Below are 27,493 nucleotides of genomic sequence, written 5' to 3' on the forward strand. Positions count from 1 at the left end.
ACGGCAAAATTGGATTTTGATGTACTGCAAACACAAAGATGAAACCGACCGTTCCGATGAAATAGAATCATGACATTCCATTCCACTTTGTTCTGGAACCAAACACATCCTTACACTGCAGATCTTGAGGATAGGATTGCCGGAGGAGTAATATATGGGCGGTGCGATGAGGTTTCTAGCTAGATGCTGGGATGTGTGGGGTTATGATAGAGCAAGAACACCGCCTGCGCGGAGCCCCCCATTCATGACTGCATGGGGCACGTAGTACGTGTCAGACCGCCTGTGGTGGCCGACGCGAGCGTACAACCACCAGATTGGAAACTTCCACCTCAGGCTTTTCTTTTCTGTAGCTCGTAGTAGGATCAGTATGCGTACGTGTTTGCTGCCGAATAAACGCAGGGTGACATACAACTTGCTAACATACTAGCTCGTTTTGACATGGCAGCAGTGCCGCACGTCGTCATCCTCACGAGCTCCGGCTTGGGCCACGTCCTCCCGGCGTCCGAGCTGGCGAAGCGCCTCGCCGTGCACCACGGCTTCACCATCACAATGGTCACTTACGCCAGCTTGTCCTCGCCCGGCCACTCCTCGCCGCTCGCCTCCCTCCCGCCGGGCGTCTCCGTCGCCGCGCTGCCGGAGGTGTCCCTCGACGACCTCCCCGCCGACGCGCACTTGGTGACTCGCATCCTCACCGTCATCACTCGCGCCCTGCCAGCGCTACGCGACCTACTACGCTCCCTCCTCCACCTCCCGGCGGGGATCACAGCCTTCGTGACCGACATGCTCTGCCCCGCGGCGCTCGCCGTGGGCAAGGAGATGGGTCTTCCTGGGTAGGTCTTCTACACCTCCAGCCTCATGTCTCTGTTATCGTTTCTCTACATCCCGGAGCTCCACAAAGTGCTTTTTACCGGAGCCAATTGCGCACCTACTCACAAATCAGTACCATTAGTCACTTTTTTTGCCATGCAGTGTCAACTCTAAGCCTAAGTGTTGCAAAACAGACTAAGCCACGTATAAACACGTATTGACGATGTATCTGACCAGCGGGGCCCGCATGTCAACAGCCAACTTGGCATATTTTTTTGCTGGCTCGCCGGAGCCTCGTCGCTGGCTCGCCGGAGCCCCGTCGCGCGCCTCTCAGCCGCCGCACGGGTGTTGACTGCATCTCCGCCCGGCCATCGCGTGCGCACACGCCCGCTGCGCCGTCCCCTTTGCTCTCAGCTCCGGCCGCAGGTGGCAGGGGGCAGCCTGATTCCGGCGGCAAGTAGAGCAGAGGAGGCGTGCCACGGCCGGATCCGTTGTCGGAGGCGTGCCACGCAGAGAGGATGGACGGTCTCCGGCAAGGCATGGGAGGGAGCAGTGGGAGGCCCATGGAGGTACGGCGGCCTGAGGGGGAGAAGAAGGAAGTGGCTAATGGCCCGGTGGTTGGTGGCGACGGGGTCGCGCGGACCCGACGCCGGGTAGGTGCGGGAGGACTGCGACCGGGCCCGCCCCTACGCGGAGCTCTGGATGGGCACGCACCCGGCCGCGCCCTCCGCTGTGCTCCCCGGCGGCGAGCTGCTCGGCGCCTGGCTCGCGCGCCACCCCGCCACGCTCGGCCCCGCCGTCGCCGCGCACTGGGCCGGCGACCTGCCGTTCCTCTACGGCACCCGGCGACGCCGACGGTGTGGGTCTCGCCGACCCTCCGCTGCTGCAACTCGAATCCATGGACGAATCCGGGGGCGTGCTGGTCGGCGCCCTCGGCAGCAAGATCCTGGCCCTGTGGCAGCCAACGGCGGACAGGCACTCGACGACCCACGCCGTCGCGTACGGCACGGACACCGACAAGCTGGCCGTCGGCCCCCCGCACCCGGACGCGCTTCTGACCATGCGCTTCGTCGTCGCTGCCGGAGAGCGGCTCTACGCGCTGCACGAGGGAGGCCTGCACTGCTTGGAGTTGGTGTTGGACGAGGCGGAGGAGCACCGGTGGGCGTGGACGAGGGTCTCGTCGCCGCTGCAGCTGCCGGGCGGTGGCGGCGACCCGGAGGAGGACGACGAGCCCATCGAGATCACCTGCACCCCGACGGGCGCAGCATCTTCGTCTCCGCCCACGCAACGCGCCGCGGCGGCTACGCGGGAACCTTCTCCCTCGACACGGCCGTCGGCTCGCTCGGCGGGGACGCCGAGTGGACGCCCTGCGGCGAGTGGCTGCTGCCGTTCCAGGGCCACTACGACGCAAGGGTTGTTTTTGTAAAAGAGCATGCCACGTCAGCCCTGACGCACGGGTCCCAGCGGTCAGATACACCGTCAATACGCGCTTATACGGCTGTCAGACTGTTTTGCAACACTTAGGCTTAGAGTTGGCACTGCATGGCAAAAAAAATGACTAATGATACTGATTCGTGAGTAGGTGCGCAAGTGTGGTACCAACGTGCAATTAACTCTTTACCGGAGCCGGGAGCTACCGGTGAACCTCTAGCCAATAAGAGTAGGACACCACATCAAGTCTATTATATACGGGAGTTCTATTCCGAAAAATGCCAATGGTGGCCGCGCTGCAGGCAGGCCGGAATCTCGGCCGCTGCATGTGCACAGGGATGCGTGCTGGCGTTGTATATGTCATGTATTTGATTTGTTTTTGGCTCGTATTGAACTCGTCTGGCCCCACACACATGCAAAAGGCAGCTAGGCTCCTGCTCATCTGACATGTACGCACAGCGACCGCAGGCTCAAGACCAGTACACACCCTTGTGCATGAATGCCGTGGAGGATTTTTGGCCAACGGAGCCCATTGGTTGCTCAAGTATGGAGGTGAACCATTTTCGCCCAGGGAAGACACAAGTTTGTTCACCATAGCCACCGTCCACTGATTACTTTTATTCGGTTTCATGCTAATACTACTGTCTGTGGGGATTAGCAAGTGCTACAATGTTTTTTGCTCTAAAAAGCATCACGACTAACTTGGCACTTGGGTTCTATGTGTTCTGCACTATATAGCTTAGCGTCATGTTTAGTGCTAAACTGCTAATGGTTTATACGATAGAACAAACAGATTATTCTCAATTAATCACGCCGGGGCGCCACGTTCATGCCTAATTGTTTATGTTGATGTTTCATTTGCTAAGAAAATGTGTACTGCACCCGCAAAAAAGATGTGTACTGACAATCTGAAATGCTACAGCGTCGTCATTGGCACACCAACTGATTCATGGCAGGCTGCATAACTTAGCTTAATTAAGCCGGTTAGAGGCCAAACAATGATTTAAACCGCGTCAGTGTGGACATAAAGTGAAACAGCGCCAGGGCCGGTGTGAACAGCTTTGCGCAGGCCGGTGCACTTTAAGCCGTGTTGTCATGTCACCTCACCACAGTTTGATCAGCATTGCACAAGGCGTTGCACTTTTCAGTGTGGTCAAGTTCACTAGCACGTAGCTACAGCAGCTGTCGCTAGGCGCGGTCACCACTCAAACTTCTTCCAAGTACACGAACCAATTTCTTAATCACAAGACCAATCCAAAACCTTAGTCAAACCATTGATTTGTACGCCTACACCAAGAATGGATGGTCACGGTTGGGAAAAGCAATTAACAATAGTTTGCCAGACGAAGATGATTCAAACACTCCATTACAGAAATCATTAGACTACTGGGCCATCTCCCTTCTCGACATATTGCTCTCATTGACAATTGCAGTTTCTTCCTGTTAAGCTAACACACAATATGTGTCGGTTTTGACTAATACACAGATCAAGTTCTACGCATAGAACTAGCAACCATGCATACATAGTTGTAATACCCATCACCCACCTTAACAATTTGACATGGTTCACAAATGGTACAAATCCATTACAATAATTACAAACATATACCCGAGTCGAATGGATTGCTGAGAGAGAACAACAGCCAAAGAAACAGAGCTTGCGCAGCTTCAACCAGGGATTTTGCTGATTTGGCCAGAAGGCAATATTACAAGATCACAACAGTAGGAAAATGCATCGGATTAAATGCCTTCTACTTCAGGGTTCAGGATACAAGATCACAATATTACAAAATCACCAAAAAAGTTCAAATCTGAAACTGATGAACAATAGCTAGGAGAAAAGCGCAAGTAATTGACGTGTGATACAGCCTCACCGGCCGAAACAACGAAGAAAATGATTTTTCCCCTCCAGATCCGTGGACGAGGGCCTTGCCCTTGGCAGATCCGGTGTTCTGCAGATTAGAGTTGAGCCGCCGCCGGAGCGGGGAACCACCTAAGTGCTCTGTTTCTCTTTGCCTACAGACTGAACAGAAGGATTACATATAGAATAAACACATCCTCAATGTCAACCTTAATTTGTTGTTACGATCCACACCCGATACCAGCTATAATTACAAAATCAAACCTCCAAACCGATGCACATGTTAATTTTGTTTCCTTTTGCAGCGTGCTAAATCCACAAACGAGAATTTTATCTAGCACCATAACATCATATTCTCGGTAATCCTAGAATAAAAAAGGAGCGTCCCACATAGCCCAGATTGTACATCCATACTACACTGCTTGCTAATCATAAAAAAAGGTTACGAGGAGCCGATGCCTGTGCAACTCACAATTCTAACTATGATAACTCTACTATGCTTCCCCTAGAAAGGGAGATGCCTCAGAACAAAATCCTGTTTATGCCTCGACACATCAGAAACTGAACTAAACTGGGAGTAGCAGTTTAAGCTCAATAGCTGCGAATAAAGCATGATTGGGACCAGGAAAAAACGCACCTCCTCGTCCGGCCGCTGGTAGCTTCAAAGCAGACCTCGTATCTCTGTCCATCTCCAGCTCCACGTCCTTCGCCGCCCTTCTCGAGCTCAAGAACTGGTGCACTCATGGAATCTTGGGATTCCACTGGAAACACATCACAACCCCATCCGCCGATGTGTGCTCCCCCCTCCTGCGACCAAGATCTAGCAGCATCAGTAGATGAACTTTGCAAAAGAATGGGAGAAGGAACTCGGGGGAAGAGAGACCATTGAAGCAATAGGAACATACCCGTCGAGCTCAAGTCCGTCCGTCGACATATCGCCGGTGGGGAATCGCCGCCGCGCCGCGCCTGTGTGAAATTACAGAGCAGCCGCCGGTCCGAGCCTTGTGTGGGAGAGAGGGTAATGTGAGCCAACCTGGTCGCGTGGATCTACATGCTCCACATATGTCACCGGACTCATTTAGATGTGTTGTTTCGAAAACGTCACCCTGTACCAAAATGCCGGTCCATGCCAATGAGTGATCGAGCGGGCCGGGGACAGGAACATTTGCTAGGCCGAACATTAATACGCCTATGCGAGGCTAGGTGTATCAGGGACTGTATTTCACCCACTAAGCCTGCCACGCTGCTGCAATGACATGACTGATCCACAATCCCAAAGCCCATCCTGACGGACCAGATTATGGCCTGCCTATAGCCCGGCCACCAAAAGCCCTCACTCAGTTGTATTCCACCTTTTCCGCACGATTCCCTGCTCTGTATTCCTGCGCTACGTCCCACCACCCAGGATGCCCCACCACGTGCATATCCAGAACGTTATATTACGTGCATGTCCATGACAGCGACACAAGAACAGAACAACACACTTTGGCTTATTAACTTATACTCCCTCTGTAAATTAATATAAGAGCGTTTAGATCACTACTTTAGTATTCTAAACGCTCTTATATTAGTTTACGGAGGTAGTAATTCCATAACCACATATTTCACTTTTTGAAACACTTATTTCAATTCTTCCAAACACATATTTCAGTTTCCAAAAATTTCAAATACTTATTCACTATTGGGGAATAAGACACTCCTTTTTTTTTCTAAAGAGTGTAAATTTCAAAGCATGATGCATTCTAATTTCACTTTTCCCAAAAGATCAAACTCGTTATTTCAAAAGAGTGAAAAAAGGATTCCATATTTAGAAAAACTGATTACAGTCCTTTTCACAAAATAGTGTAAATGATTATCTCAAACAACTGACCCAAAAAATCAACTTAAAAGAGTGAAATATTTTCGTATACATACCAGTTTCAGTACATTTCACTTTCAAATTAGTGAACTCCAAAAACAGTAATATATGAAATTCAAAACTTTCAAAGGATGATTTGAGTTATTCCAATTTCACTGCTTTTTTTAGTGTTTGAAATTGATATTTTTTTGTGAGTGAAATACATTTCAATATATTACATAAATTCGCAGTGAAATGTGTTTTGCATATGAGTCTAATGTGATTATTGAAACGAGTGAAATCTATTTTTGAAACAAGTGAAATTGTTTTTTTAACCGGTAATTTTTCTGAAATGAGTGAAATTAGTTTCCTGAAGTATATGAAATATTTTTCGAATTGAGTGAAACCAATATTTGAAATGAGTGAAATTTGTTTTTCATACACACGACACATATTTTGGTGTGAAATACGTTAAATATATGAAATGTGATTTCTAATATGAGTGAAATCTATCTTTTGTAAATGGGTGTAATGTGTTTTCCGAATCTAGTGAAATGTGAAACCGACTGCATGGTTTTCTGAAACTAGTGAAATGTGAAATAGACTGAAATGTGTTTTCTGAAATGAGTGAAACGGTTAAATTCAAACTAGCCAAAGTGTATCCAAGATTGATCTTGTTTCAAAGTTCTTGTCGCCCTGAATTCAGAAATATAAAAAATTTCAAAACTGGATATTTAGTTCAAAAGTTATCAACCTTTTAAAATGTCACATGGAAAAATAAAGTACATGCATTTAGTGTTTGCATGCCCGTGGTGTAACATATTTGCTCTCACCCTGACACCTGACAAAAGATATTTTGTGGCCCCCGTCTAATGGAGTATACCTATTTGTATAAGATTTGTATTGCTATAAATGACAAAAATAAAAGCATGGTGGGGTCCTCAGCCAGATCAATCTTAAAGCAACGTTTAACGGTGGATGCTCCACCGGTACCTCCCGCCACCGGTAAAAATACTTTTTCGCCCGGAGCTCGCCAGGACCACCACCTGCGAGTGCCGCAACCTCCCGGAGCCCGTGCTGCTCCCGGGGTGCGTGCCGCTACACGGCGCCGATCTCGAACCGCTCTGACCCCGTGTACCAGCTCATGATCAACCGCGAGCGCAACTACCTCCTCGCGGAAGGCTTCATCGTCAACACCATGGACGCGTTGGAGCACGAGACGCTGGTGGCGTTCAAAGAGCTTTCTGACAAGGGCGTGTACCCTCCGGCGTACGCTGTGGGTCCATTCACCCGGGGGCGGTCCACCGACTCCGACGAGGTCAAGCACAGCTGCTTACGGTGGCTGGACAACCAGCTGGATGGCTCGGTCTTGTACGTGTCCTTCGGCAGCGGCGGCACGCTATCCACGGCGCAGACGGCCGAGCTAGCGGCTGGGCTGGAGGCGAGCGGGCAGAGGTTCCTCTGGGTGGTGCACCACCCCAACGACAAGGACAGTAGCGCGGCCTACCTTGGCACTGCCGCTACCGATGCCGACCCGCTGAGCTATCTGCCCGACGCGTTCGTCGAGAGGATGAACGGTACAGGGCTCCTTGTGCCACTGTGGGCGCCGTAGGCGGAGATCCTTAACCACGTCGCCGTGGGAGGGTTCATGTCTCATGGCGGATGGAACTCCACGCTGGTGACCATGGCGGCGGGCGTGCCGATGGTGGCGTGGCCGCTTTACGCCGAGCAGAGGATGAACGCCGTGATGTTATCGTCGGATCGGGTGGGCCTGGCTTTGTGGGAAAGGCCTCCCCTCGCTAAGGACGGAGCGGTTGTCCCGCGGGAGGAGGTGGCTGCGCTGGTCAGAGAGCTTATGGAAGGGGAGAAGGGCGCCGTGGCACGGAAAAAGGCCGGTCACCTCCGGGATGAGGCCGGGATTGCTTCGGCGCCGGGTGGGCCACAGGATCGAGCTCTCGCGGTACTGGTTGGCATCGTTTCCTTGCATCGGAAGAGCCACACTGTGTAAAGAGGAGGCTCCCTAAAAGAACTGAATAAGAGGCATGGTGGCTGAAGTTTATTCTTGATTTATGTTTGTATCGACTGCTATGTGTATACATTTAAATATAGAATAATACTTTGTCTTTTTTTTGCGGGCAAGAATAATACTTTGTCTTTGATGATATTATTATTACATATTATAAAGATGGAAGCAATTTTAAAATTATTCTAAGGCAAAATAAGTAAGACGATCTAAACTTTGTTGTGTCATAATTTTTTTGTGCGTCATAGTTGAAATGGTTAAGGATAATGATCAGGTGAGTAATCAATTATAAGCCAAGAATTTGAATGGAGAGAATTTGACATCACAAATGACAGGATTTTTTAGATAGACTTTTATATTGTCGACCTATATATTTCAATATTTTCTATGGGCCCTTAATAAAATCAGCAAAACCAAAATGCAGAAATAGCAAATCTGATTACACTCCAATTGATGTGATTGAGTGCAATCCTTTCGAACTACATCTGCATAGATCAACAATGTAGTCAAAGTATAAACGATACTCCAACTATCCATGTATAGTCAAAATCTACTATCACTTTATTGAATATAGGAAAACAAACCACATAAGTTTTCGTGGTAGTATCACCAACTTTTCTAATTATCATACAGACATCCAGCTCTCCTCTTAATTGTCAAATTATTTGCTTAATTGCTAAATTTTAACCATGAAATTGTGAATAAAACCACGTTATCCGAATTTACAATTTTATCCTTACACCTGGATATAAATGAAGATAGTATGCCAAAATTTCAACCTAGAAATAATAGCCCAATGAATATATCATCAAAATATTATGTATTGAAGGCATGTGGCAATCGACAATATCAATTTAATAGCCCCATGAAGGGATGAGGATTTTTGGCTCTGGGTGCGCCATCAATTGAAATTGGTACCGCTATTCATTACTATCAGATGGCAACAATCAAGTCCGCTTTTGTAGTGCAGACATGTAACTACTCCTGCGATAATACACTGCATTATTGCATAATACATGCACATGGCTAGTTAATGCGCCTGGAATGAATGATACATGCAGCTAGTTAATACGCTTTTACACGCTCTAGTTACATTACACAATGTGATTTTTCTACCGTCTTTGTGAATTTGTGAACCTTGTTTTTAGGTTGTAGGAGTGACATCTATTGTCTGAACTATGACGCAAATACAGTGGTTTCACTATAATAATGAGAATGTTATCTCTTAATGTAATTTTGTATGAGAGAAACTTTTAACATAATTGATTTCTGTGAAAATTCATAAATTTTTAAACTTAACACTTGCAATGGATATTTGAGAATTCCATATAAAAATTCATGTAGTTTTAATTGTGCAAGTCCCTGGTATCATTTATCTTAAGAAAACCTCATGTAATTTTAATTGTGCAAGTTTTGGTAATCTCATTTGCAAAGAATATTAAAAAAAACAATTAGTGATATAGAAATTCAAAATTTATTGGGTAAGCAGCAATTCCAAGGAAATAATAGTCTTTGTTAAAAATCAAAGAAAGCCACACTCATATTCCTGGATTTTTCATTGTACTAACACAATGTACCATATATCCCATGATCTCATTGGCAAAATGAGTACTATTGATATGCATGATGATGAGATCCTTGTCTGTTGATATGCATGTACACAAGTTTAACGCATTTTAGAAATTATTAATTATTACTCACATGCATGAAGTTATTGACAAGCATGTTGGTGGGGCCCTTGTCAATTGCCAAATCACATGCCCACTAGCAATTAGCATTTGATGTACTCCCTCTGTTCAAATATATATGGCCTAATACGCTTTTCGAGGTTACCTTTGATCATGTGTTAGAACAATGATATATAACGTGCATGTTATACAAAGCATACCACAAATTTGTATGTGAAAGGAGCTTCTAATGATATAATTTTTATATCATATCTCATATACTAAGAATTTTATCAATGGTTAAAGGCTACCCAAAAAACATATTAGACCATATATATCTTTGTGTGGGTACTTGTGCGTGTATATATATAATATGTATATAAGAAATATGTCTTCAGATAGAAGTTCGGGTCTGTGCATCCCCCTTGAATGCACTTCATTGTTTTGTCTCCCAACTCCACTTTATTGTTGGGGTCTATACTCTTTTTTCTAACTTACCGGAAACTTGCAACCGGCACAAAGTTACTAAAAGAGTACTTTAATCGTTCTTTCTGAATAACAACGTAACACATTGTATTAAATTATTATGGAATAATAATTTAAATTATTTGACAAAAAATATGAGTTATCAACTTGCTTTCTTACCTTTTTTTCTTTAGTTGGTTGTATCCAGGGTTTTATTGCAAGCTAAAAATTTAGGGAAATGTTGTCTGACGTTCTCTGTGAAAGTTTTCCCAACGAACTACCTGAGAACTGTTGGATTTGGTGGAGATCCTTAACCACGTCGCCGTGGGAGGGTTCATGTCTCACTGCAGATGGAACTCCACGCTGGAGAGCGTGGCTGCGGGCGTGCCGATGGTGGTGTGGCCGCTGTCCGCCGAGCAGAGGTTGAACGCGGTGATGCTGTCGTCGGGGCGGGTGTGCCTGGCGTTGTGGGAGAGGCCTCCCCTCGGTAAGGACGGAGTGTTTGTCCTGCGGGAGAAGGTGGCGGCGTTGGTCAGAGAGCTTATGGAAGGGGAGAAGGGCGCCGCGGCACGGAAAAAGGTTGGTCACCTCCGGGATGAGGCCGAGATTGCTTCGGCACCAGGTGGGCCACAGGATCGAGCTCTCGTGGTAGTGGCTGGCATGGTTTCCTTGCATCGGAAGAGCCACGATGAGTAAAGAGGGGGATCCCTAAAAGAACTGAATAAGAGGCATGGTGCCTGAAGTTTTTTCTTGATTTATGTTTGTATCGATTGCTATATGTGTATTTTACATTTAAATATGGAATAACACTTTGTCCTTTGAAGATACTATTATTACATATTGTAAATCTGGAAGCAATTTCACATGTGTGGAAAGCTTTGGATCTATCTGAGGTGATTCAACATGCTTTATGTGCGGACAGATCGGGATCGATAGTGTAGGAAGCTATGTTATGCAGCTCTAGTTGGAAGTCTCGAGTTCTAGGGATGCTCGGTTTGCAAGAGTCAATTGATGTCGCTTGTTGGTATATTTGGTGGCAAGGACGTGAATTCGTAAAGGGGGGACCTGTTGCGGCACCCCCTCGGACTGCTTTTGCAGTCGAAATCCTAACTGCAAACTACAGTTCTATGTCTTCGTCTAGCCGACCGCGTGAAATATTATGGGCTAAAACAAAACAGGGACTTTATAAACTCAATGATGATGCTGCTTTCCATGACGACCGGACTTGAGTTGTAGGGGTTGTCCTCCGTAATAGTATTGGTGAAACAGTTACAAGTGTTGCAGCTCCTTTTTTATGTCCTCAATGTGGAATATGCTGAGGCCCTGGCGGTTCAAAAAGGTATTGATCTCATTGAGCACTTGGGATGCACGAATGTGGCTATAGAATCGCTCTCTTTGGAAGTTATTAGTGCATGAAGAGGCGAGTTGGAGGTGTTAGGCCCCTACGCAGCTACCTTGGCGAACTGTTTTACTAGAGCACATATGATTAATGGTATTTCGTTTCATTACTGCTTGAGAGAAGCAAATCAAGTGGTGCATCATTTAGCAAAATAATTTATGATTCTCATACTGAATTTAGTTGGGATGGGGATCCACCCGAATTCCTCCTTATGTAATCCATGATGTAACTTTTGTTGAATCCTAATAAAGCGCCATGAGGCCGAATTTCAAAGAAAAAAAGATGGAAGCAAATTTTAAATTATTCAAAGGTAAAAGAAGTAGGACAATCCAAATTAGTTGTGTCATAAACTCATAATTGAAATGATTAAGGACAACGCTCAGGCGAGTAATCAAATCTAAGCCAAGAATGTCGAAGGGAGAGAATTTGACATCACAAATGACATGGTTTTTAAGATAGGCCTTTTATATTACCGACCTACATATTTCAATATTTTCCATGTGACATTATTAGATCAGCAAAAATAAAATGCAAAAATAGCAAATCTGATTACGCTCTAGATGTTCACATTACATGTGAGACCATATGTGAAATATGCTAACAGAATGATAGATGAATTGAAAAGGCCATTTATTCTAGAAAAAATAATATAAATAATGGATTTGAATTCTTCGTATTTACTGGAAAAGAAGAAAGTAGAAACTCACCTCCAACTGGTGTGGCACAAAAGGAGAGGAACCAAGGGTGATTGAGTGCAATCCTTTCCAACTACATCTGCATATATATATAGATCAACAATGTAGTCAAAGTATAAACTGCAGGTGATGGTACTCCAACTATACATGTACGGTCAAAATCTGTGATCACTTTATTTTATTTTTATTTTGCGAGAAAACTACTATGACTTTATTGAATATATAGGAAAACAAACTACATAAGTTTCCGTGGTAGTATCACCAACTTTTCTAATTATCATACGAACATCCAACATGCTCTCCTTTTAATTGACAGATTATTTGCTTATTGCCAACTTTTTTAACCATGGGAATGTGAATAAAACCATGTTATCTGAATTTAGAATTTTATCCTTACCTTAAAATGAAGATATTACGCCAAAATTTCTACCCAGAATAGCCTAGTGAATATTGTCATCAAAATATTATGCATTGAAGGCATGTGGCAATTGAAAATATCAATTTAGTAGCCCCATGAACGGATGCGGACAATTGGCTCCGGGGTGCGCCATCAACCGAAATTGGTACCGCTATTGATTACTATGCGATTGCAACAATCAAGTCCACTTTTGTAGTGCAGACATGTAACTACTCCTGTGATAATACACTGCATTATTGGACAATAGATGCACATGCAGTTAGTTAATGCACCTAGAATGAATAATAAATGCAGCTAGTTAATGCGCTTTTACATGCACCGGTTACATTACACAATGTAATTTTTCGACAGTCTTTTTGAATTTTTGAACTTTTTTTTGGGTTATAAGAGTGACATTTGTTGGCTGAACTACGACGCAAATACAATGGTTTCCCTCTGATAAAGAGAATGTTCTCTCCTAGTGTACTTTTGTAAGAGAGAAGCTCTTAGGGTAATTGTTACAGTGCTAGCTTGTGAGATAATTGATTTCCATGAAAATTCATAAATTTTTAAACTTAACACTTGGCATGGATATTTGAGAATTCTTTATAAAAAATCATATAATTTTAATTGTGCAAGTCCCTAGTATCATTTATCTTAAGAAAACTTAGATTTTCGTAATCTCAATTCCAAAGAATATTTAAAGAACAATTAGTGATTCTGAATTGAAATTTTTGTTAGATAAGTAACAATTCCAAGGAAATTCATTGTACTAATTCCAAGGAAAAAAGTACTCTTGTTAAAAAAATCAAAGAAAGACACACTCAAATTCCTGGATTTTTCATTGTACTAACACAATGTACCATATATCACATGATCTCATCGGCAATGATATGCATGGTGATGAGATCCCGTGTTCGTTGATATGCATGTACACAAGTTTAACATATTGTAGAAATTTTTAATTATTACTCACATACATGAAGTTATTGACATGCATGTTGGTGGGCCCTTGTAAATTGGCAAGTCACATGCCCACTAGCAATTAGCATTTGACATACTCCCTCTGTTCAAATATATAGGGCCTAATACGTTTTTTGATGTAACCCTTGACCATGTGTTAGAACAATAATATATGACATGCATGTTACAGAAAGCATACCATCAATTTTGTATCTGAAAGGAGTTTCTAATTATATAGTTTTTGTATCATACATCTCATATACTAATAATTTTATCAATGGTTAAAGGCTACCCAAGAAAACTTATCAGGCCCTATGTATCTCTGTGTGTGCGCGCGTGTGTATATGTGTAATACATCTTCAAATACAAGTTGGGGTCTATGCACCCCCTATGAATGCACTTTATTGTTCTGTCTCCAAACTGCACTTTGTTGTTGGGGTCTAAACTTTTTTTTCTTTGTAACTTACCAAAAACTTGCATCTGACACAAAGTCACTAAAAGAGCACTTCAAATCGTTCTTTCTGAATAACATCAGGCATAACACATTATATTAAATTATTATAGAATAACCATTTACATTATTTGAAAAAAATATGAGCCATCATCAGCTTTCTTTCTTACCATTTTTCATTAGATGGTTGTATCTTGTCAAGGTTTTATTTACGAGCTATTTTTTTTAGGAAATACTATTTGGCTAATGTTCTCTGTCAATGTTTTTCCAGCAAACTACCTGAGAACCGTTGGATTTGGAGGCACACATCTTAATGCACATTGCCTGCCACCTCATCATCCAACTGTCATTCACTCTAGACAAAAACCAGTGAATGATGCGACGTTACTCAGCTACTCGCTCCCCTCTTCCCCCATTTCGCTTCTCATTCACACTAAGAGATCAAGAGATAGCAGAGAGAGAGAGAGAGAGAGAGGACCCCGGCGATCTAGAGTCGCGTGGAGGCTTTGTTCCATCCTCCTCATCCATGGTGACAACGGCGAGCTCGAGGCGACGGCGGCAGAGGTAAACCTTCACATATTATCTTTTGTGTGGTATATCTCCTCCCTTTCTTCTCTCAATTTGCTGCCTCTCTCCTCCGGCATGCCCTTCCCTACCATGGCGCCTTCTCTCTCTCTCTCCCTCCCTTCCCATGGCACCCATCCCTGTCCCTCACATGACGCCCATCTCCTTCCCTTCTTCATATGTGCCTCATTACTCTCTATTGTGTTGTCTGCGAGTCAATCCCTCTCTCTTCTTGAACCCTAGAACACAAGCGGGTCCCAAATCCTAATCCCCTCTACTTTTCTAGGTTAATTCGGGTTCAGTTTTGCATATCTACAATAATTAAGTGGTAATCCCTTTCCGTTGTTTCAGGTTGATTGAAATTTAGTTTTGCAAGCCTGCTGCAGTAGTCAATTAAAAAGAAGGTAACACCAATTCATTTTGTGATGTGACATTTTGTGATGATTTTATTGTGTCTATATGGAACTGAAATGCTACCATGTGCTCAATTTTTTTAATGTGAAAGTCATGCTATCTTATAAAGATAGTATACTACATATACCAGTTACTAGGTGTTTGTTTCGATTCATGGTGTCCATGAATGTTTTAGTCTTGTGTTACATTCTGCACATATGAAAAGCTGCAGCAATTTGGTACAAGCAGTACCCTGAATCACATAGTTTGAGTTGTTCCCATTTTTATTGTCTGTATGTATTTCCCTTTTTCCACGCAAGTCCCTGTTTCTCAGTCATTAAGCTTGTACAGCGAGTATGCATGTGACGCCCCCGATTCAATCATACACTAATCATGCACGCAAATGTCTACGATCAAGATCAGGGACTCACGGGAAGATATCACAACACAACTCTACAACATAAATAAGTCATACAAGCATCATAATACAAGCCAGGGGCCTCGAGGGCTCGAATACAAGTGCTCGATCATAGACGAGTCAGCGGAAGCAACAATATCTGAGTACAGACATAAGTTAAACAAGTTTGCCTTAAGAAGGCTAGCACAAACTGGGATACAGATCGAAAGAGGCGTAGGCCTCCTGCCTGGGATCCTCCTAAACTACTCCTGGTCGTCGTCAGCGGGCTGCACGTAGTAGTAGGCTCCTCCGGTGTAGTAGGAGTCGTCGTCGACGGTGGCGTCTGGCTCCTGGGCTCCAGCATCTGGTTGCGACAACCAGGTAGAAAGGAAAGGGGGAAAAGAGGGAGAAAAGCAACCGTGAGTACTCATCCAAAGTACTCGCAAGCAAGGAGCTACACTACATATGAATGGGTATATGTGTAAAGGGGCAATATCGGTGGACTGAACTGCTGAATGCCAGAATAAGAGGGGGATAGCTAGTCCTGTCGAAGACTACGCTTCTGGGAGCCTCAATCTTGCAGCATGTAGAAGAGAGTAGATGGTAAGTTCACCAAGTATCATCGCATAGCATAATCCTACCCGGCGATCCCCTCCTCGTCGCCCTGTTAGAGAGCGATCACCGGGTTATATCTGGCACTTGGAAGGGTGTGTTTTATTATGTATCCAGTTCTAGTTGTCATAAGGTCAAGGTACAACTCTAGGTCATCCTTTTACCGAGGGACACGGCTATTCGAATAGATAAACTTCCCTGCAGGGGTGCACCACATAACCCAACACGCTCGATCCCATTTGGCCGGACACACTTTCCTGGGTCATGCCCGGCCTCGGAAGATCAACACGTCGCAGCCCCACCTAGGCTCAATAGAGAGGTCAGCACACCGGTCTAAACCCTATGCGCGCAGGGGTCTGGGCCCATCGCCCATTGCACACCTGCACGTTGCGTACGCGGCCGGAAGCAGACCTAGCCCCCTTAATACAAGCGCGAGCTTGCGGTCCAATGCGGCGCGCGCCACTCAGTCGCTGACGTCAAAAAGAGCTTCGGCTGATACCACGACGCCGAGTGCCCATAACTGTTCCCGCGTAGTTGGTTAGTGCGTATAGACCAAATGGCCAGACTCACATCAAATACCAAGATCTCGTTAAGCGTGTTAAGTATCCGCGAACGCCGACTAGGGCCAGGCCCACCTCTCTCCTAGGTGGTCTCAACCTGCCCTGTCGCTCCGCCACAAAGTAACAGTCGGGGGCTGTTAGGAACCCAGGCCCACCTCTACCGGGATGGAGCCAGCTATCCTTTCAGCCCCCTCATCAGAATCACTTGCGGGTACTCAACGAGCCGACCCGACTTTAGTCACCACATGTGTCATGTATATAAAGTATATAGTATATACCCGTGATCACCTCCCGAAGTGATCACGGCCCAGTAGTATAGCATGGCAGACGGACAAGAGTGTAGGGCCACTGATGGAACACTAGCATCCTATACTAAGCAGTAGGATAGCAGGTAAGGTTAACAACTGTAGCAACAATGACAGGCTATGCAGCAGAATAGGATTAACCGAAAGCAGTAACATGCTACACTACTCTAATGCAAGCTGTATAGAGAAGAATAGGCGATATCTGGTGATCAAGGGGGGGGGGCTTGCCTGGAAGCTCTGTTGTACCGGGAGAAGGGTCGTCAGTGACGTAGTCGTACTCGGTGGCATCAGCGCCGGTCTCGGGGTCTACCGGAGAAGAAGAGGGGGAAGAAACAATAAATATAATGCAAACATAAGCATGACGGTGCATGACAAGACAATGCGCGGTGCTAGGTGTGCCCTAACGCGGTAGGAGGTGATACGACGAAGGGGGGAAACATCCGGGAACGTATTCCTGGTGTTTCGCGTTTTCGGACAGATGAACCGGAGGGGGATTGTTGCACGTTTGCTATGCTAGGGATATGTGGTGGACGAACGGGCTGCGTATCCGGATTCGTCTCGTCATTCTGAGCAACTTTCATGTACAAAGTTTTCCCATCCGAGTTACGGATTATTTTATATTAATTTTTAAAGTTTTAAATTATTTTCTAGAATTAACAGATTATTTTAATTCGAAATTGCATTTATGACGTCAGCATGACATCAGCAGTCAACTCTGACCGTTGACTGGTCAAACTGACACGTGGGTCCTACTGGTCATAGACTCGAGTTAGCTAACCCGGGTTAATTAGTTTGGTTAAATAGTTAATCAACTTAATTAATTCACTAATTGATTGATTAATTAATTATTAATTTTACTAATTTTTTCATTTTTGTTTTTTTAACGTTCTGGGAAGTGGGCCCCGTTTGGCAGTGGCCCGAGGGGCTTGCGGGTGCTGGTTACGGGCGCAGCCGCAGCCCGCCCGTTAGCGATGCGAGGCCAGGGGTCGTCGGCTGTGGGGGCGGGATGGCGTGCGCCGCGGGATGGCTGGAGCACTGCGGTGGCGCCTCCGCAAGGAACAGGTGCGGGCGTCGTCATGGCGGCGAGCGCTAGCAGCAGGAGACCGAGACGCTGGGGAGGCGCGCCGGGAGGGGGCGGGCGACGGGTGCTAGACGCGAGCGCCAGGCGGGGCTTGGCCGACGCGAGCGGCCGGGGTCGGGAAACGGTGCGTGGAGGCGGGGCGTGCGCGCATCGGGCGCGGTCGGGGCGTGGCAACCGCGGGACGCGACGCGGGAAGCACGGCGACGGAGGGGAAGAGGAGGAGGGGGAAATGCCCGGGACCTCACCGGGGTTTGCTGGGTCAAGGGCAGCGGTGCTCGAGGTGGGGGGACGGGGACGACGTGGGCGGCGTGGAGGCAGACCGGTGGGGAGGAGGAAGCAGGTCGTCGAGGGAGCTCCGACGTCGTGGCCTCCGGCGAGGTCCAAGCGGCGGCGGCGGTGGGGCTCCAGGGACGATGGGCGACGCGGTCGACGGGTCGATGGAGTCGGGGCGCCGTTGCCCCGATCTGGATCAAGGGGGAAACAGAGGGAGTGGGGATCGTGGGGGTGGGGAGTTAGGGTTTCGGGGGGCTAGCGGGGATATAGGCCAGGGGTAGTGGGCTGGCCGGCTGGCTGACTAGCTCGGCTGGTTGGCCTAGTGGGGGGGCTCCCTTTTTCTTGTTTTTTTGTTTTGTCTTTATTTATTTACTTATTTTCCTTTTACTGTTTTACTTTTAGTCTCATCTTATTTAAGTTTTATATAAAAAAACATAAAAGTTGTACCAAAATCAGTATTACTAATTATACCTTTGTTACAAAAGTTTAAACCCCTAAATAAAATACTTTAACATTTTATAATTAATAAAAGGCATTTATTATATTGGTTATGTTGCTGTTTCATTCACATTTAAGCATCTAAACATTTTATAAAAGTGTGGTTTCTTTACCATAATTACCTATGCATTATTTGGCTCACTCCGAACATTTTAGTTTAAATATTTGAAAACTTTTATTGTTTGCTTGATTTTGAATTCGAACCAGTTTTGAACTAACATGAGATTATCAACACTAACCGAGGTGATGTGCCATCATTTCCAGAGGGTTACTATAGCTTAATTATCCGGGCGTCACAATTCTCCTCCACTACAAGAAATCTCGTCCCGAGATTTAAGAGGGGAGGTAAGGGGGAAGGGATTTGGTTGCGAAATTCTAACGAGTCTTCTCGGTCTTAGTTTCTCTTCTCGAAGAGGTCGATCCATTACATTGACGTCTTCATTTCTCTGCTTCGGGTCATCATAATGAAGTCGGCATCCTTTCTTCGGGAACTCCATCGTACTTACGAAAGAATAAAGGGTGGGCATTCCTGGAGAACAGACCTCTGCAAAGTCGACTATATGGTCGATAACATCGAGGAAGGTGGCAGAAGTAACTCTCGAATTTAAACTTAAGAAAATATCGAGAGCAAAGTGAGGAGGTATCACGGGAAGTTTCGAGCGGGCAGGCAATCGTTCGATGCCTGAAACAGGGCGTGAAAAGGGGTTCAAAGAAATGGGAATAAGTATTGTGTCTGATACCAGAATTGATGACCTCTCGGAAGGTGGTCGTGAATTATATATGAGGCCACGCGCGAGGAACAACCTTGGGAACACGGGGTGCATAGGAGAGTCAGGTTTCGATCCTGTGGAACTGTGGGTTACGGACCCACCATGTGGGTTAAAAGTAGGAAGGGTGGTGACATCTTGCACGATCATCTAAGCAAAGCATGTCAGAGGATAGTCTATCGGTTATGTCGGCAACAACATCGGTACCAAGGGCGAGGGACGAAGACACTACAGGAATCAGCTATTTTGCCGTCTGCCATGGCGGACGGCAAAGGCATGAATGGCGGACGGCAAAGGCCTTTGCCGTCAGCCGCGGACGGCAAAAGGCTCCGGCAAAGTAGGCTACGGTAAACAGCTACTTTGCCGTCTGCTTCCTGACGGCTGACGGCAAAGGCCCTTTGCCGTCTGCCGCGGACGGCAAAGAGGGCGGACGGCAATAATTGTGCTCTCAGTCCGTTAAGTGGCTAACGGCAGGCCTTTGCCGTCTGCCAGCGGACGGCAAACTTTCTAGTGCCTTTGCTGTCTGCCAGCGGACGGCAAACTTTCTACTGTCTTTGTCGTCCGCCGTATGATGTCATCTACACGTCACTACATGGCAGGCCTTTGCCGTCCGCCGCTGACGGCAAACTCGTTTACTCTTTGCCGTCTGCCACTGTAGGCAAACTGACCAAATGGGTCAGCTCCCAGGAAGCACAGCTGGATGCCACGTGTCTGCTTTGCTGTCCGCGGCAGACGGCAAAGAGCCCGTTGCCGTCGGTGGCAGACGGCAAAGAGCCTGCATATTGGCTCTTTTTTCTGTTTTTTATTAAATCCAACAATTTTCACAGCAAATATATATGACATATATAGATATATTTCACAGGCATTCATATCACAAAATTCCATCCATAAACAAAGTTCCTTCATACATAAACAAAGTTCCATCCATAAACAAAGTTCCTTCATACATAAACAAAGTTCCATTCATATCACAAAGAGCCTTCATACATAAACAAAGTTCCATCCATACATAAACAAGAAGACTAGAACAAGAAGAGTAGCTTCCATGAAGTGAATGAAATCTGCAAAATGGCAAAATAAGAAAGTTAGAAATAGGTGACTAGAACAAGAAGAGTAGAACAAGAAGAAGACTAGAACAAGAAGAGTAGAACAAGAAGAAGACTAGAACAAGAAGAGTATGTCATTTATGAGCTAACTTACGTGAAATGGATCATATATGAGCTAACTAAGTTGAAATGGGTCGTTTATGAGCTAGCTAAGGTGAAATGGATCATTTATGAGCTAACTTAGTTGAAATGGGTTGTTTATGAGCTAACTAAGGTCAAATGGATCGTTTTTGAGGTAACTAAGGTGAAATGGATCGTTTTTTAGCTAACTTAGGTGAAATGGATCATTTATGAGCTAACTTAGTTGAAATGGATCGTTTTTGAGCTAACTTAGGTGAAATGGATCATTTATGAGCTAATTTAGTTGAAATGGATCTTTTTGAGCTAACTTAGGTGAAATGGATCATTTAAGAGCTAATTTAGGTGAAATGGATCGTTTTTTAGCTAACTTGGTGAAATGGATCGTTTATGAGCTAAATTAGTTGAAATGGATCATTTATGAGATAACCTAGGTAAGATGGGTCATTTTGAAGTTAACCTAGTTGAAATGGGTCATTTTAAAGCTAACGTAGGTAAAATGGATCATTTAGGAGCTAATCTAGGTAAAATGGGTCATTTTTGAGCTAACTTGGATGAACTGGATCATTTATAAGCTAACCTAGGTAAAATGGGTCATTTTAGAGCTAACTTAGGTAAAATGGATCGTCTATGAGCTAACTAAGCTAATTATGCAATTTTTGACATAAGTAAGCTAAGTACAGATCGTTTTAGAGCTAACTTAGGTAAAATGGATGGTTTTGGAGGTCAGTAAGCTTATTAAGTCATTTTGGAGGAGAAGAAGCTAAGTCTAGGTCATTATGGTAAGCATTGGAGGAAATAAAGCTAAGTCTAGGTCTTTATGCATGTGTTAAGCAAAACACTAGATAAACTTACCAAGATCCAGGAGGTGTAGGAGCGGGCTGGCTCGTGTCGGTAGCTGGAGAAGGATCGTGCGATGCTTGTCTGGAGTTACGCTGCACCAAACATCATTTCCAATGTCTTGTTAGCATGATGACACTCAAATGTTAAGACTAGCAAGTAATGTCCATTCAAATAAAACTCACCGTGGTCCCAGGAGCAATCACTGGCATCGGCGGAGCGGTCTGGCCTGTCTTCTCGCACACAGACTGCACATTTGGTTTTGACGACTCAGTCATACTAGTTAGTAATGAGACAAACACTACATGAATGTTTTGGCTAATCTGCAGAAGAAACTTACCACAAGGAGCTCGTACATGGCCCTTGCCTGCATGTCATTCCGTGCCCTCTCCTCCTCCATCATCTTTGTCGTCCTCTCCTCCAACTCCCGCTGCCTCTCCGCCACCTCCGCCAGAAGTTTCTCCGTTCTATCTCTCTCACTCTATATAGCAGCCTGCAACACCACTCACATGACCATTTGTAATCATTGATGGAAGCGCACCCAATGTAATGGAGAAAGATAATTGAGTACGTATCACTAACCTTGATGGCGAGTTGCACTGGCCATTCACGAGGCCTTTTCTCAGGAGCGGAGCTCGACTGACGCGCCTTGATCTCCGGGAGAGTGCTAGGACAACGGATAAGTCCATCTCCAATGGCTATGGAGCCATGGGACCTCCCGCCACCAGATATCATCACCAGCTCTGGATCAATGGGACCCTGGCTCGGGTTAAAGTCCTCCCCTTTCCTCGCCTTCCCCTCATCTCTATATCTCACGAGCTTGTTGTGGGAGGAGATGTTGGTGAAGTTGTTTGCATCATCGAGGTCAGACTGAGAGAAAGCCTTGACTTTCTTGAAAGAGGCAGTGTGGGCCATGGCATACAGGTCGTACACCTCTGGCACCTTATCCACCTTATTGTGGCATGCCTGAAAGAGAGAAACAATGAAAATTAGTAATCAAAGGGCTCAAGCTAGCATGATGAATGAATTGCATGAATCATGAAGCAAACCACATACCCAGTTGCGCCCGAACTGATATAAGTTGGAGCTGCCTTGATGGTGTGGCACACCTTCCATTTGGGCACGTTTGTCCTTGGCCTCGTTGTGGAGGGCTAGCCATTCTTTTGAGCACCACTCATCGACCAACACCTCCCAACAATCCATCCGATCCGCACACCATCTCGGAGGCACCTAAGTTAGCAAATAGAAACTTGAGCGCTACGGCTAAGAATTACTAAATGAAGGAACTTAAGTAGAAGGCCTTAAGAATTACCTTCATGTACTGCTCCTTACTCAGGAACTTATCGCGGCACGCCGGCTTGGTCTTCTTGATACCACGCAAGGCGTAGTAGTCTCGAACAGCCTGCACCCGAGCCTCGTACCGTAAGTTCTGGAGTAGGCGCTTGCAGACGTTCTCGATAACATGTGCCGCGTTCTCCTCGTATCCCTCCTCACACCTGTAGAATGTCTGCAATCAAATGAGACAATATTGATTAGTACAATTAATAACTAGCTAGTTGAAGATTTTTAAATGTGTAAAGGAGAAATTACCCAGAACTTTCTGATCACCATGTCTGCCCTCGTGTCGCACACGACACCGTCGATAATCTCATCCGGCGGGGCCGGGGCAGCCACGTAGTGCTCCCAGCTCAATCCATACTCTGGAAGCCGACCCTCACCAGGCAACGTGACAAACCCCGGGAAGTTTTGCCGGCAAAGAACTCCAAGGACGGAGTTGGGCCGGCGGACACTATGATGGTGGTCCCAACCCCTGCAGCACGACAAGGCCAACACATTAGTTATTTGAAGAAACGTGAATGCACAAGGTACAAAAATATTAAATGCACTTACATACCTCTCCCCATCAGGGAAAATCAACCACCTCTGCTCGCGGGTCGCCGGCACGGACGGGAGCCGTGTAGCACCACGCTGGTAGACGGTGCCCCCCTCCTCCTCAAGATCAGTTGGCTCCCCGCCATCATCAGCATGGCCACTCGGCTCCTCGGGCTGATCCGGCCAGGTACCCCATCCGGACGTGTGCTCCTCCGGGGTCTTGTGGGCCGAAGGCCAGTCGACCCGAGGCTCGTGGGCCCAAGACCCGTGGACCGGAGGCTCGTGGACCGGAGTCCGTGTAGCCTCCTCCTCGGACGAGTCCACCCTAGCAGTCACGTGCTCGGGTGAAACAGCTAGGGTGGCGGCGAGGAAGGCGCCGTAGCAGTCACCCTACCTCCTCTCCCACGACCACGTGCCCCACCTCCTCTCTTCCTACCTCGTCCCCTGCTGGGCACCGCGGTCGACGAAGGAGGGCCCGGCGGTGTGGCCATACTGTCCAGCAACGCTCGGCGGAGAGGTGCGTCTGGAATGGAAGACCTCAGACCACGCGCCGACGAAGAAGGGGCCTTGGCGCGCTCCCGACCAGCGCCCACCATCTTTCAACACCTGCCATGACAAACAGTAAACGAAATTAGTACAACATAAAAAAAGACCGACATGAATAATAATATGTGTATCACTTAAGTGTATCATCATCAAGTACAACATAAAAAAATTTAATACCTGACACTACTAATAATCTCGATCAGTATCATCAATAAATGCATAATCATCATCATCACTATAATCAATGACGGGCTCATAGGGTTCAGTGGCATCAACATGTGGAAGGCCACCTTGACGTAATCGGTCAAGCAATGACAGGTCATCCGCAGTAGTAACCTCTTCTTGTCCCGGCTCTTCTTGTTCCTCCTCTGGGGTGATGTCGGATTCACTGTCGCTGTCTACTTCAATGTTTTGGGGTGAAGTATAGCGGTTCTTGAAACGCTTTTTGGAAAGACGTGTCTCTTGGAAGAATTCTCCTTCATATGTGTCTGGGTTAATGTGAGGTTCATAATCCTCTTCCTTTGGGGGAGATAGTCTAGCACGTGGCGGCACTTCATAAACGACATCCCAACCTTTCAGATTTGGATTAGTTTGGCAGGCCCATGGTAGATAGAATACTTGGGTCGCCTGTTGAGCCGTAATATAGACATCAGGAACATCTAAATGGGTGCTTTGGTTGATTTCAACTTGCCCTATATGTTCATGAGTCCTTCTAGTCTCCTTCGGCTGAAACCAATAACATTTGAAGACTACGACATTCGGTGGGTTTTCACCATAGAATAGAAGTTCATAAATTGCTTCAACTCTCCCATAATACTCGGTACCTCCTTCGCCGATAGCAGATACACAACAATTTGTAGACTTTCGGTCGGCCATAGATAGCTCTTTGCCATAGGTACGAAAGCGATACCCGTTGATGTCGTATTTGTCAAATGAACGGACCTTATAGTCAAAACCATTAGCGACTTGTCTCAATTCGGCGTCCATAGACTCTGAATTAGCCTACAAGTTTAATATGAAAGGATTGTTGCATTACACACAAATTAGCGAATGAAACCGGGATAGCCGCCTACAAATTAGCCTACAAGTCTAATAGAAATTACCGTTTGTTTGAACCAAGAGATGAAACCGGGATAGCCGCCTCCTTGCTTTGCGAGAAGCTCATACTCTTCGACAGAATCCTTTTGGATCACCGCTCCATACGAGAATAAGGCGACGTATCGACTGTATGAAATATCCAGCAATAAGAGCAGTTCAAAGGAAATAGAAGTTGCGAAACTATGTACCGAGAACTTACTCGATGTACGGCCGCACTTCTATCAGGTTGTTGAAGATATACAACGAAATGGTCCGCCATTGTTCGTTATCCAAAGATACTGGATTTGAAACACTGGCTGGTGCGAGATTCCCTTGGAATAGGCTGAGGTTGGACCCACCCTTTTTAGGGTCGTCAGCATTGTACCGAGGCTTCGGATTATGCAAATGACGATTTTTGGCTTCGTAGTGTGCTGTCACGAAGTTTGCCGCCTCCTAAGTGATGAATGCCTCAGCCATCGATGCTTCAATTTTACGTTTATTTTTACATTTTTGTCGAAGCGTCTTATGCATCCTCTCAGTTGGGTAGCACCAACAATTTTGCACGGGCCCCCCCAATCTTGCCTCGGTCGGGAGATGCAAAATCAAATGTTGCATTGGATTAAAGAAGCCCGGTGGAAAGATCTTCTCTAACTTGCAGAGCAACTCCGGCGCCAACACTTCCATTTCTTCTAGCACGCCAGGCGATAGTTCTTTCGCACAAAGAACACGGAAGAAATAGCTGAGTTCTGCCAGTACTAGCCATTCATCCTCAGGGATGAAGCCACGCAACATCACCGGCATTACCCGGATAGTTGGGCCCTGGAATTATCAACGTCAGGAAAATGTTCTTTCTTTGCATAATCTGTCCGGGGGGGGGGGGGAGATTGAGTGGAAAGACAAATACGGGCCAACAACTGTATTGGGCTGCCGTCATACCAAACACACTGAACCCATCCGTGCTGATGCCGACTCGAGGATGCCTCCGATCTGCCGCTTTGTCACCATGTAATTCATCAAACTTTTTCCACGCAACACCATCCGATGTGTGTACAATCATCAGATTCCCATCTGCATCTAGTTCGGTTCTTTTGCCCGTTTTGTGCCATGTCATCTGTCTGGCCGTCTCTTCGACCATGAAAAGACGTTGAAGTTTTGGTACGATTGGCATATACCGAAGAACACTAACGGGGATTTTGGTCTGTGTCTTCTCACCCATACCGTTGTCTACCACAACATACCTGGAAGACTTGCAAATGGGACAATAGTTCAAGTCCGCATAGTCAAGCCTAAACAAGACACATCCTTTCTCACAGGCATGTATCTTATCATAGGGCATCTTCAGTGCACGGAGGATTTTGTCCGACTGGTACAGGTTTGCAGGCATTACATGGCCTTTGGGTAGAAAGCGTCCAAATACTGTCATCATTGCATCGTAGCATTCTCTGCCCAAGTTGAACTGAGCCGTCAGAGCCATTACTTGTCGAAAATTGAAAAATATATGACCTAACTAATAATATATGATGTTTTTCATAACAAAATCGAAAAATATATGACCTAACTAATAATTCACAAATATATGACCCCGTCGGCTTCTGGAAGGCCAAAGAACACCTTTTCGGGAGGTGTCGGGGGTCGGGGTGTCGTGTCGGTGTCGGGGTGCCGTGTCGGGGTCGGGGTCGGGGTCTTGGGGTCGGGGTGTCGGGTCGGGGTGCCGGGTCGGGGTCGGGGTGCCGTGTCGGTGTCGGGGTCGGGGTGTCGGGTCAGGCTCGGGGTCGGGGTGTCGGGGTCGGGGTCGAGGTCGGGGTCTCGGGGTCGGGGTGTCGGGTCGGGGAGCCGGGTCGGGGTCGGGGTGCCGTGTCGGTGTCGGGGTCGGGGTGTCGGGTCAGGCTCGGGGTCGGGGTCTCGGGGTCGGGGTGTCGGGTCGGGGTTGGGGTGTCGGGTCAGGCTCGGGGTCGGGGTCTCGGGGTCGGGGTGTCGGGTCGGGGTGCCGGGTCGGGGTCGGGGTGCCGGGTCGGTGTCGGGGTAAGGGTGGGTGTGGTGTCAGAGTGTCGGTGTCGGGGTGTCGTGTCGGTGTCGGGGTCGGGGTCTCGGGGTCGGGGTGTCGGGTCGGGGTGCCGGGTCGGGGTCGGGGTGCCGTGTCGGTGTCGGGGTCGGGGTGTCGGGTCAGGCTTGGGGTCGGGGTGTCGGGGTCGGGGTCGGGGTGTCGGGGTCGGGGTCTAGGGGTGTCGGGTCGGGGTGTCGGGGTCGGGGTCTAGGGGTGTCGGGTCGGGGTGTCGGGTCGGGTGCCGGGTCGGGGTCTCGGGGTCTCGGGGTCGGGGTGTCGTGTCGGTGTCGGGGTCGGGGTGTCGGGTCAGGCTCGGGGTCGGGGTGTCGGGGTCGGGGTCGGGGTCGGGGTCTAGGGGTCGGGGTGTCGTGTCGGGGTGCCGGGTCGGGGTGCCGTGTCGGGTCGGGGTTTTTTCCTCTTTTTTCCTTTTCTTCTTCTTCCTCTTCTTCCTTTTCTTCCTTTTTTTCCTTCTTCTTCTTCTTCT

At 46.8% G+C, this 27,493-nt stretch overlaps 1 protein-coding gene and 1 pseudogene across 1 annotated transcript; both read left to right on the top strand.

Moving 5' to 3' along the window:
* Positions 1-400: 400 nt before the first annotated feature.
* On the top strand, positions 401-8,383 carry LOC109755843 (hydroquinone glucosyltransferase-like; annotated as a pseudogene).
* Positions 8,384-10,427: 2,044 nt separating this feature from the next.
* On the top strand, positions 10,428-10,787 carry LOC141027330 (UDP-glycosyltransferase 72B1-like). Its single transcript, XM_073504332.1, has one exon. It carries the CDS (start codon positions 10,428-10,430, stop codon positions 10,785-10,787), a length of 360 nt encoding a protein of 119 aa, XP_073360433.1.
* The last annotated feature ends 16,706 nt before the right edge of the window (positions 10,788-27,493 follow it).

This window comes from Aegilops tauschii, chromosome 7 (assembly GCF_002575655.3).
Source record: "Aegilops tauschii subsp. strangulata cultivar AL8/78 chromosome 7, Aet v6.0, whole genome shotgun sequence".
NCBI classification, from domain to species: Eukaryota; Viridiplantae; Streptophyta; class Magnoliopsida; order Poales; family Poaceae; genus Aegilops; species Aegilops tauschii.